Source organism: Cynocephalus volans, chromosome 6, assembly GCF_027409185.1.
Source record: "Cynocephalus volans isolate mCynVol1 chromosome 6, mCynVol1.pri, whole genome shotgun sequence".
Classification (NCBI taxonomy): domain Eukaryota; kingdom Metazoa; phylum Chordata; class Mammalia; order Dermoptera; family Cynocephalidae; genus Cynocephalus; species Cynocephalus volans.
In genome coordinates this window covers 7,615,387-7,628,387 of record NC_084465.1, presented here as the reverse complement: position 1 = coordinate 7,628,387, position 13,001 = coordinate 7,615,387, and the positions used below count along the sequence as shown (strand labels likewise).

The window sequence follows — 13,001 nt, the reverse complement described above, 5'->3', positions numbered from 1 at the left end:
TCTGCAATCCTTAGTGCAGAGCCTTCTCCCAAGATCAAGCCTGCACTGCTCTTTCTGCCCCAAGACCCATTGAGTTGCCACCTGTGTCCCCTGAGCAACTTCCTGCTCAAGCCCTCCAGGCACACTCTGCAACACAGGCCTTCCTGCTGCTCCTAGGACACCCAGGAACAGGATCATGCCTGCTTCTATGTCTCTGCTCTTTCCTTCTCCTCACAGAATAGCTCCGGACCCACTGTCTGTCCAAATTCCATCCATTCCTCAGGTCCAAGCCAGTTGAACCTTTCTCCACAAAATCTCTTCAACTCATGATGGAGACCACGGGGCGGGGGAAGAGAGAGAATAAGAGAGAGAGACAGGCAGGTGCCTCCTGAAACTCAGCTGGAAGATCAGTACAACATGTTTTCATTTTCTCTAGATGGAGGAAGAAGAATACGAACAGATTTTCCTGGAGGATTCCCCAGGAGAGCTGTCCCAGGATCCTACCCAAGAGCTGGCAGGAGGTAAAAGAGAGGCACAGCTGGGGAACATCTGACATGCAGGCAGGACACAGCTCTACCACGTGGTGTGCTGGAGAGACAGTTGAAGTCCCCAGTCACAGGCACTCACCCATCTTGGGCACCATTGCGGCCTTTGGGATAGGCTCCCCCTTTACAGCCAGAAATAAAGATTAGGCCCCCTGATAGGTATGGCAGGCAAGAGGAGGCAAGAAATAGCACTGATGGCTAAATCTCTAGTCCAGTCTCAAAGAAAAGGGTCCTCACAGTCTGGGCTTCCCTCATGAGGAAGGATGTGGTGATGGGTATGACGAAAATAACTGAACTTGGACCCTGAGCCTTGGAAGCCAGCAGACCCTCCATGGGTGTTTGGCTGGCCCAGAAGTGAGCGATCTCAAGGCCACAAAGGTTGAAAGCACCATGTGAACAAGCAGAATGTACGTGACCGCTGCCTCAAAACTGGGCTCAGCCTTCTCGAGGGCTTCTCTCCCCCAGCAGCCATGGCACAGGGTCAATCGCTTAACTTTCATGGGCATGTGTCATGTCACCTGGGAGACCGAATTTAGGAGTGCTGGGGACCCACTCATTTTCCTAGCCAGAAGAAATTATTTGTGATTCTTTCTGTGTTTTAACAAGAATGATTTTTTACCTCATGAACTTAAGTGAACTGAGCCATCAGAAAAAAGCCATGTTCATCTACCACACAGGAAAATTACCAACACATGCGCTAACACCTATTTTACCTTTTCTTACAGCAATGTAGGTTAGATATTACTTCACAAATACTCCCCACAGCTGAAATGATGTATTTGCTTTTAAAGTCCAGTGGTGTGTGCTGGCTTCAGTCTCCAGCTTTGCGTCGTCTGGGTAGATGGGGATGAATATTCCACCATCAACACTCCTTGAAACTCCTGCCCATTCGCTCAATTCCTTTCCAGCCACCCGGGGGAAGCGGGAGGAAGCCAGTGCCACTCAGACAGAATTGGTCTGTGGATCAGCCAGCCATGGTGGCAGCCGGCAGCAGCAGACCTGTGGGGGCTGAGGTTCCAGAGAAGCCACTCCCCATACTGCCTTCAGGAGGCTTAGTGTCCTGTCACCTGAGACCCATCAATGTCTTCAGTGGGGACCAGACGGGGAAACCAGCTATATTTGTCACTTCTTTATGTGCTGTGAGTCTTGGGACCTGCAAGGCAGGGGGAAGGGAATTCCCTTCCTGCCCTCCAGCCCCAGTCACGGCTAGAAATCTTGGTGTTAGGTTTCTCGGTGTTTGGTTGGCATCTGCGGGTCTCCTCTCTCAGCTGATGGTTCTGATATTCCACTGGGTGACAACGTTCAGCCTCACCTTCAAGGATATAGGCTAAGAATGGAAGCCCAGGACAAGTCTCAGGGACAGATGGTCTTTGTCTCTCCTATTCTGAGCCAGGACAATCTGCCCTGAGATAAGGGAGCATTCCCAGGCATGGCTTCTGATGAGGGTAAGGGGGTGGATGGCTCTAACCCCAGCACCCTCTGCTTTCTTTTGATGCTTGCAGGTCTGAAGGAGAAAGAACAGAGCCCAAGGAGGCTGAGGCTCCTTCTGGTGGGGAAAACAGGAAGTGGGAAAAGTGCAACAGGAAACAGCATCCTTGGCCGGAAAGTGTACGAGTCCAAAGTCAGTGCAAAAACAGTGACCAAGACCTTCCAGAGAGGGAGCCGAGAGTGGGTTGGGAAGGAACTTGAGGTGATCGACACCCCCGACATTTTGTCCCCTCAGGTCCAGCCAGAAGCAGCAGCTCAGGAGATCTGTCAGGCCATTGCCTTCTCATCCCCAGGACCTCATGCGGTGCTCCTGGTGACACAGCTGGGCCGGTTCACAGAAGAGGACCAGCAGGTGGTCAGGCGCCTCCAGGAGGTCTTCGGAGTGGGGGTCCTGGCTTACACAGTCCTGGTGTTCACCCACAAGGAAGACCTGGATGGTGGCTCCTTGGAAGAGTATGTGCGCGAGACCCACAACCAGGACCTTGCCTGGCTGGACGTGCTATGTGAGCGGCGCCATTGCGGCTTCAACAACAAGGCGGAGCGGGCAGAGCAGGAGGCCCAGCTGCAGGAGCTTATGGAGAAAATCGAGGGTATCCTGTGGGAAAATGAAGGGGATTGCTACAGCAACAAGGATTACAAGTACTCCCAGCAAAACGTCCTGCTCAAAGAAGTGCAGGAAAGACAAAAGGCTCAGGGGCAAGGGTCTGAAGTGCTCAGTGAGGAATCCTGGCTGGAAGGGCTGTCCCAAGTCCTGAAGGAATCGGAGAGGACTCACAGATGCCTCCTAGGGAAGGTGACTCTTTGAGCCCACGCTGGCCCCATCCTCAGGTGGCAGCGTCTGGTGTGGCGAGAGGGGTGTGTGTTTGGAGGAGTCCAGAGTTCACAGCTCACATCCCAGGTGCTCCATGCCTTCTTCCCTTCCTCTGGATGCCACCAGTACAGAAACTTCCATCTTGGTGGCATTGCATTTCTGGGGTACTTCCCTGTTCCCTGATAGAACCAAAGCTTCTTGAGGGCAGCACTCTGTCTCCTTCTTCCATGTAACTCCCACAGCTTCCTGGCCATCAGAGTCACTCAGCAGCAACCCTGTGTGAGCGGTTGCCCAGATGACTTCACATCTCTGTCCTTGCCTGCGACGGGGGAGGATGATGACTGTTAAAGTGCCTGCTGTGTGTGGTGGACAGAACACAGCAGTGGCTCTGAGACACGTGGGGAGGGAAGGAGAGCAAGCAGGAGCAGAGAAGGAGGCAGAAGGAGCAGCCCTTTCATTCACTCCGGAACTTCCTAGTGGCAATGATGAGTGAAGTCAGGGGTGGGGTATCCAAGAAACCAGGCTCTGGTCGAGAGGGTGGACCTACCCCTGGCTACAGGACGTGGAGGCCCTGGAGGGGCCAGGTGGGCAGAGGAGGCCAGCACCCCCACCCCCCACCCTAAGGCAGGCTTAGATTAGGGAGGGCATAGATACACCTGCGCCTTCCCCTTTTTCCTTGGGTTCCACAATCTTCTCATTATAGCTGCCTTCTGGCGTTAGAAAGCAGAGGCTATTTTCAGCCTGCCTCACTTTACCTGCAACCCCTCCCTTCTCTTTAGAGTGGAAGAGTGTGGAGGGAGTGAGTGTCTGAGTGTATAAATGGGTTTCCCCAGCAAGGCATTTGTGGGGGTTTGAAAGGAGGGAGACAGGGAAAGAAGGGGACCTGCCAAGGATGGAGTTGAGTGACTTAAACATCTTGTGGGGCAGACAGCCTGGCTTATGGGAGAACTATGCTTCACGTGGGTGTCTTCCTGGAAGGTTGTTCCTACAGACAGGGTTTATGAGGAGCGACACTGGGTAGGACAAGGAGGCAGCAGAATGTTGGCCTGTCTCTGGCCTCAAATAGGAAGCTGTCTGCCTGCATGAGGAGACTGACATGCCTGGATGCACCTCATCTTCTTTGAGGTTCAAAATGCTCCTGGGAAGTTTGACCAACTGATGGGAAAATAATAGGAGGAAACAGGGAAAATGCCTCCCAGTATATTCCTCTTTTCCCTTCTTCAAGGTATGTAGCAGACGGTCTCTAGTTTCCTTCTCCTGGGAGGGTTGGGAAGCGGTGGTGGTGGTGACCACGCTGGGGGACGATCAGAAAACGCAGCCTCCGTTCTGGCTGGTTGCTCATCTGCTGGTCAGAGATCCTCTACAATCAGATACCCCTGGACCTGCAGTCCCCCTCTAAAGCCCATGTCACCCATCTTCCCCAGACACAGCAGCCTCTTAAGAAAGCTTAAGCATTTCTTTTGCTCCAGGATTCAGAAAAGTATTTCAAAGCAGAACAGACACTTACTTTGGTGTATGCTTAAGACAGCCTTTGTGCCAGAACCATTTTTTAAATAAGCGATCCATTTCCCACCAAACTGAGAATGCAGCACCGATGACTTATTGAATTCTCACACTCCCTAATATTGGTGTCAGAATTTTCATTTCTGTTGATGTCTTTTACTTTTCTACTTCTATGTGAATAAAATATTGATCGAGTACAGTGGCTTTGATTGTAATAGGGTGAGCCAATTTCCTCCTCATCTACGGTTTTATATTTTCTTTGTTATTCTCAGGCATTTATTCATCTCTATGAAAGTTAAAATCACTTGTCTAATTTCCAAGAAGGAACCCGATTGGCATTCTAGCTGGAATTGCCTTACATGTACACATTGAATTGAAAAGAATTGGTAAATATTTCAAGTATAAGTTAATTAAGCCCATCTTGTTTCTAAGTGAACAGACTCAAAAATTCAGAATTATTGAAGTAAAAGCTAAAATCATTCACATTTCTGTTAGGATAGGAGATAAATTTATTTAATATAGATGCTATTATTTTAACTCTGTTAGCTTAATTAATTTTATAATAGAAAATAAAAGCATTTGGCCAAACGGCATCCATTCAGCAACTAAATGGCAAGTCTCTCAAAATATGTTATTCACTAAATTTTGTTTTTAATTACCTCAAATATGTTTTCTGTTTTATTTCTAAACAGCAGGGAAGATGCTTCCCACAGCATTTCAGGAAGAGGGATAGATGTTGCTCATTTTTGTCACTCTCTCAACCACAGAGAAGAAGGGAATGTTCTAGAAACCTCAGTCTATGTACCAGTAAGAAAGAAAACGATGGGGGCAGAGGGCGGAGTGAAGAGAGAGGGAGGTCTAGGCCAAGGCTGTGATAAGAGTGACATTTAGAATTTGTTATTTTCTAAAAATATCTTTACACTGGAGTATAGAATGGAAAACAGGGATTTGGAGAATTGGAGGAGCCCAATTAGTGCAGGGTGTTTTCCTCCTTTCTGGGTCAAAGCAGCTGTGAAAAGTGATAAGGAAGGTTTGCAGCCTCCAACACCCCTGTGGTAACATTTATAAACTATGCAGAAAATACAGAATAATAATACTAAATAAATAACTCTGAAGGCACCGGGAAGTGAACGAAGGCAGGTAGACACTCCTAGGGAACTTGGCCCCTACGATGAAGGGACCACACTGTTTAATTATAATTAGCTTTAATTTAAATTTAAAAACAGAAGCAGTGTAAAATATTTGACTATAAAACACAACTTTATTGTTTTGGTGGAAATACAGTTCACTACAACTGTTGCATTACTAAAGATATTACAGACTGTCCTTGACTTACAATGTTTGACTTACAATTTTTCAGCTTTATGATGGTGCCGAAGTGATACATATTTAGAAGAAACCATATTTCACATTTTGAATTTTGATCTCTTCCAGGGTTCGTGACATGTGGTACGATACCCTCTAGTGATGCTGGGCAGCAGCAACGAACCGCAGCTCCCAGTCAGTCGTGCGGTCAGGAGGGTAAACAATCAATACCCTGCAGTGTACTGTGTTGCTAAGCTATGATGTTTGGTGGGTTAGGTGTTTTAAGTGCACTTTCAACTTACAATATTTTCAACAAACAATAGGTTTATCAGACATAACCTGATCATAAGTTGAGGAGCATCTGAATTGCCATATTGTGCTGTGAAGATATTGCCACATAGATTGTTTAAACTATTACCTGTAAATGCATCGCTGACCTAGTCAGGGTCAGCAGATTGATTCAGTTTGAATAATCTTTTTAAAGCACTGATGTAATGTCCTTATTTGAATGTTTTATGTAGACAGCATGAGTTACAGTATACATCTACATTGTAACTGGTAATTCAATTTAAATGGTTATTTTATTTAAAATGCAAATCAATTAACTTTCAGGTTAAATACAGGTATGGACAAATTTTCACTTCCAAAATGAAGGCATAATACTCATGCAAAATTGATGGAGATGATTCAACTAGAACTATAACTAGAACAAGAAAGAGAAATATAGACTGGAAGAAGATGTGTTGCAAATCTTATGATGAATAGCAACTGGAATATGCTGCAGTACAGCAAAACAAAAAAACAACCCCCCACCACCAACAAAAGCCTGTTTGTTGTATAAAAAGTGGAAATATAATGAAGTATATTATATAAAGAGACATTTTCAGCAAATCCATAGGGAGCTTGATAAAAAGCTTCCTTTCAACAATCAAAAACAGAATTGGCAAAATTAGTCACCTGGAGCCAGAAATTAAATGTTTAACAAAAAAATTCTAGACAATTTTAAACAGGATCTTAGCTTATGACGTGGCAGTCTGTAAAAAGCTTGGATTCTTGCACAATAAAGAAAACTAGTTTTATTTGGAGACAAGGTTACATAAATTATTAACTTGGTTATGGAAAGTTTTGTTGGAAAATTTGGGGGAGAGACTAAAAATCTAAATTTATATAAAACATAAAAGATCTTCCATAAAGTCACCAAAAAATTGCCCTTTTTAACAATAACAAATATTGAGTGATTTAAAAATGAAAATTTTGCAAGTATTTTTATTTAGCACTAAATAAGAAGTGTGATTTAGGAGACACTGTGTGATATATACTTGGAAATGTTTTGTCTTAAAGTATTTCCAAATTTATAAGAGACTTTGTAAATTCAGAACAAAATATGAATTAATGGTATAAATGTTTTAAAATCATTTAAACCTGCCAAATAAGAATTTTAGCAAGATATTTGACACAAATTCCTCATGATGTAAGTAGTCTCACTCTCATATCACATGATGTAAAATTACTGGAACATGCTCAGTTTCAGTTGTAGATCCCGCTATTACTTTGCCTTGATTGTTTCCAAAGAACATTTTATTTTCCTCCATTTATGTGAAGGATTTCATTGGAAAAACTGAAGCTCATCTAGGTATTAAATGTAGGATGCACTTTTAATCCAGGGAATTAGAGGCTGGAACACCCCTTGGAGGGCTGGGAAGACAGAGGTCTGGGAAGCTCACTGGTGCTGAACTGGGTGTTTCTAGGTGTTGGTCTGCTGTGACACATGGCTGGAGTTCACCCATCGTCTCCTTGCTGTCACTGCCAGAGAATGGTCCTCCTTCTCACTCACCATCCAAATCTCACCTAAGTGCCTCTTGTCGGTCGACTCTCACATGGTCCATACGAGGAAAGGAAAGATGGAACATGTTGTTCTAAGACTACCCACTGTGATCCAGAGAAATTAGAAGGATGAGTGATGCCACAGTTACAACAGGCAGGATGGCACAGCTGAAGAATTCAACATAAGCGTTCGCCTTGTTAAAACAAAATGGAGACTGGGCCTGAAAAATTCCTGAGGAAACAAAACCAACCAGGCATTAAAAATAGCCTTAATCTTGCTTAAACTGCAAATATAAGTGAAACCTAACGTGGGTCATTTCTGGTAAATGACCCAATTATAAGCAGCCAGCTAACATAGGATAATGTGTCTAAGGACTTTCAACAAAGGAAAACAAAATAAGGCAATTTAGTAAATGTAAACAATCAAATAATTTCTCTTTTTTTGCTTCTGCATTCACCCTATAAATACTCGCCTCTGACACGTTGTCATCTGAACACTAAACATCTTTCAGTTTGGTGTTTTGCAATTCATGAATTGCTTCTTACTCAAATAAATGCTTTAAAATTTTTATTGTGCCTCATTTTCAAGTTTTTTAACAGTCTGGTGTCAGAAGTGGGACCTGAAGGAGCCCCACTGCCCTGACCCAGTGACCTCCAGGAGCAACAAGTAAGCAGGTGTAAGTGCCCACTGAGCCCATTTTCTTGCTGTATCTGGAGATAAGTGGGTAAGTCTCTCTTTCCATTTTGCTTCCCTGAGTTTGAGTAATTTTTCTTTCTGACTGAATCTAGAGGTTAAACTGGGTGTTTGACAGAAACTGGTCTAGGTCCAGTATAGTGCACTAGCTGACAGACCAGATCTGGAATCCAGATTGAGATCCAGAGATCAAACTGGGTGTTTGACAGGTTAAATTAGCTATTCAAGAGAAAGTGGACTGGGTGCAGTTGGAGCTATCAGGTAACTAAAATTTTAGGACATGGTATTATGGGTTTGTCAACACACAAGGAATCTGGGACTCCTCCAACTGGAACTCCAGCTAATTTTACGCTTGGAGATTATGAATCCAAATCCTGTGCCTTTCTAGAGAAATAGGGGCAACTCAGGAAGATAACAGTTACAGTGTCAACAATGGAAACATTTTATCCTAGATGAAATTATTCATGTATGGTCACACAGGAAAGCAGGTGAGATCACGAATGCTTCAGAAACAATAGGATGCAATTTTGAATGGGAAACAGGCTTCCAAAAGGTAGAACGACTCAAAATAGCCTATCTAAAGGCATCTCTGCAGTGCACTCATGAAAAATTATTCTGAACCTACAAACCTCTTTGATCTCTTGCCTTTTCTACCAGAGCCTTTTCAACATCAACTTTCTTAAAAAATTAGATCCTCAAATGAGCCAGCAGTATCCTGCAATAACTGATATGTTTTCTAGTTTTACTAAAAACTAAAACTGCCTTTTTTCCAGTTCCTGAAAGGTGAAACTGGATAACTTTAAGCTTCAGCAAAATCACTGCAACAGAATATGTATGGACAATCTTTTTGCCTAGTGCTCTATGGGTAACTTGGGGAGTTCACTAGAAAACCACCTGATGATGTAACCAGAGACATTCAATTGCCATCTTTACTCACCATCTAAAGATGCTTCAAACTCAAATCTAAAAGCTGCCCTCCAAACTCCGAGATTACAATCGTGATTTGCCCAAAATATTAACCTTTGTTTTTCTTTTGTTTTCATAGAACTACATCTTGAATTCCCTTCAAGCAAATACAATTTGAATAAACAATTAGCCTCGATGGTCTTCAAAATAGAAGTTATTGACACCTTCAGAGCTTAATTAGAAGGAGCTTATGTTCTTATTCATTAAAAAAATTGATTTTATGTTAATAAATTAGAAATTACTGCCCCCAATTTAAAGGCTTTTAAGAAACAAATAAAAGTCTTCTACCAGATGGGTGTGCCTCCTCTGCTGATTTATTTAGCCAGTTAAATGTTGGTTCCTGGCTATATTTGCTCAGAAGAACATCTAAATCCTTGGCCATTATTCTCCTCATAGTTATTACGTTTACCTTCCTGGTGTGTTGTATTCTCTCAAGGGTTTTAGGTAACTTCCAGAGGTCACTCACATGTCAATTGATTGCCATCAGTATCAGACAGTTCAAGGAAACCAAAAATGACTGTGTTATTACTAATGGTGGTTGTGTGGTTCTGCATCCAAGCACACCTGTAGATGAGGATGATAACAGCTGCCTGATGTTTTCTCCAACGACTACATCAATAGCAGAACCTAGAGTAAAGCTATGCCATTTGATCACACTCTCAACTTGCTGAGAAAGGACCAAAATTTTGAACATTCTTCAAGTAAAAATAAAATGAAGGCCATGCTTTAAAAACTTCTGAGTAAACAAAACCAACTAGGCAAGAAAAATAGCCCTAATCTTGCTTAAACCATAAATATAAGCAAACCTTAACTTGGATCATTTCTGATAAATGCATATGTTTGACAGAAACAAGACTTAACCTTGATCAATTATAAGCAACCAACTAGCATATGTTTATGTGACTAGGGACTTTTGAACAAAGTAAACCAAAACAGGCAATTTTGTAACTGCAAACAATCAAATAATTTCTTTGTTTTGCTTTCACATTCACCCTACAAACACTTACCTGAGATGCTTTGTCATCTGAACATTAAACCTCTTTGGTTTGAAGTTTCCCAATTTATAAAGTGCTTCTCTCTCAAATAAATGCTTTAGAATTTTATTGTGCCTCAGTTTACCTTTTTGAACAGCATTCAATCCATCCTTCTTGTGGAAATGTTTCCTATCCCATCCAAGAGGGTTATGCTCTTTCATTTCGGGTATACCCAGAAGACAGTAGTTTTGGTCTCGTATTGTATTTACTTCTTGTTTGTCTCTCAAGTATTTGCTGGCAGAAAAATCTTCTTTATTCACCATTGAATATCAAGTTCCTGGAATATATGAAGCACTCACTTTTTTTTTATCCATTTAGCAGCTGCGCATTACTCTATCCCAAGCTGCATTTACACAGCATGTGAGAGTTCAAAATCCTTGTGTTCTTGTTTGGAATTTTCTAAGCTCCCTTTCCATGCTGCCCTCTATATTCTCAATCCCATGCCAAGGTCCTCCATCTATTTAACCCCATTTCACATAGACTTGAAGTTCAGTTCTCTAGCTGGTTTCCACCATCAAAACATATGCTCTGCATTTTGTAGGCTTTACGAAACCTACTGGAGATTGTGAGTCACAAGGAAGGGTCCCACAGGCAGCACTGGGCATTCCTACACACAGCTCACTTTACTCTTTTCCCTCTGGCTTGGAAAGAGAAACTGCTTATCCTCTAACTCCCAAAGACAGTAACTCTGGGGTGAACACTTAGGAAGTTTTCTCCTTCTCAGGAATGGCACAGTGACTGACCTATTCCAGGATGTCAGGGAGAGCCTGATACCCACTCTACCACTTCCCACCATTATTTTTACTTTTCAAAAACCAGAAACAGGTGGTTCTCTATCCCTTTGGCTCCTGGTTGCTATTAGGCCTCATGGCTAGTTTACCATCCAGCACAGCCAGGTTAAGAAGCATTCCCCCTTCACCCTCTCCCCTTTCTCTTTTCTGCTCTGGGAACTGAGATTCCTCTCCTAGGAAGGGGTAAACTTGACCAGGACTGTTATCATCAAAGGAACATCTTGTGGGCTGTGTCTAGCAGGCTTTGGGTGGAATGCTTTGTACTGAGATAGTGGCTAATCAAGAGCCTCTACCGTAAGTGACCAGATGTTATTAGACCACAGATGCTGTGTCGCCTTGCATACCACTGGTTTCAAAATTGTCCATTGCTCTGTCAGAACCCTCCCTAAAAGTCTTATAAGCCTCCTGCTTTCCTCGGTTTGGGGGGAACAGATCTGGCTCAGTCTGATTCCATATTAGTGGAATAAATCTTTAGGCTGAAATGGCTCCTGGCTCAGTCTCTCTCTTTTCTCTGTCTCGCGGAACCTAACAGTGACCAATTATGACCTACACTTTTGCTTCCTGATTTCACACCATAAGCAGCAATGAAGGTCTCATTCTGGCAGTTCCACCTGGGTCTTACTCTGAGTTCCCACCTTCTCAGACTGTGAGTCTCTGGTTGTCAGGTGGCCCATTGTGTAGAACTAGCTCTCTTCCATCAAGTAGAAGGATTAAGAAACCTACTTTGGCCTCTGGTCCCTGCTCTGGTTTCCACTTCAGCTTTACTAGGGAGTTCTATGCTTTTGATACAAAGACGATATTTATCCTTACTGGATTCAGTTCTTTGTGTGTATTCTATTTCCTTCAGAGTCTGTCACGGGAGAAGGGTCTTTGGCACCCTGTCGCTTGCTAGGAACTTTTGAAATGGGGAAAATGCTTTGATCATTATTGAAGTGACTTTCCCTTTTTCGTGTTCAAGCACAGGATTTTTGCTCCAGTGCAGTCATTCTATTCTCAAAGTACTGTCTTGGAACAGCAGCATCTACAATTTCTGGGAACTTCTTAGGAATGCAGGGTCTCAGGATCCACCCCACACCTACTAAGTCACAAACTATTCTTTAACAAGCCCTCCAGATGGCTCAATGCATGCTAACGATTGAGTTTTTTTTGAAATTGTAATATTTGCTCTATAAAAATACAGGGGAAAACATGCAGTAATAACCAGCTTTTAACACTCAAAAATATTAATAGTATTTAAGATTTAAATACTAATAGTGTCAAAAGATGACAGGCTTGTTATCCTTGGTATTTTCTTCAGAATGGACTGTTTTATTACTTCTCCAATTGACATAACAAGAGCCAGGTTTCCTTTGCTAGGCACCTACATTTACACAGGAGAAGTCTAGGTAATAAGATGTGAGAACAGCTGCCTCCTAAGGGAAAGGACCCAGAGAGGAAGGAAGAAGAATAAAGCAATGAAATCTTGTCCCTCCAGGTGTTGTCTGTTCAGAAACGAGAAGTTTATTAGATAATTGAGTTCTACTCATCTCTTGAGCCTTGGTCTGGGGAGTGCCCTCAGGGGAAAAGCTTTTCAAATGTGTATGTGGCCATGAGTAGTTCCTTGTTTCAAGGACTGAAACACCTTCGGTATCCGTCTCATGACACTTCCTCTCCATTGCTTTCCAATATTTCACCCTTAATAGTTTATTTAAAGTTTACCTATTGGCTGTTTCGCCTGTTAGGAGTCTCTGTGTTATTGTGGAACCAGATTCGAGCTCTGAGCTTTGATTTTCTTGACCTGTCCTTGGTTCATAAATAGAATATACAAGACCTTAGTTTGTTTGGGAGGTTGTCAAAGAAAGCTTCCCTAGAGGTGACATTGCTGCCTGATGTTACCAGGCAGCAATTCCAGATCCTTGGTCTATCCATGAAAGGAAAACTCTTTCATGGGACTGGTGAAAGGAAAAGAAGAGAGAGACAGAGAGGCAGAAAATAATAGGGCTTTATTACAAAGCAAAAATACACACAGAACAAGTGTGCAAGGGAGGACCACACTGCCATTCTCCTTCCCCTGGATTCATC

General features: G+C 43.1%; 1 protein-coding gene across 1 annotated transcript; it reads left to right on the top strand.

Annotated features, from left to right (window-relative positions):
• The first annotated feature begins 415 nt into the window (after positions 1 to 415).
• LOC134380317 (GTPase IMAP family member 6-like) lies at positions 416 to 2,817 on the top strand. The gene is made up of 2 exons (XM_063100070.1): positions 416 to 500; positions 2,027 to 2,817. The coding sequence occupies exons 1-2, from the start codon at positions 416 to 418 to the stop codon at positions 2,815 to 2,817; spliced, it is 876 nt and encodes a 291-aa protein (XP_062956140.1).
• Positions 2,818 to 13,001: the final 10,184 nt, after the last annotated feature.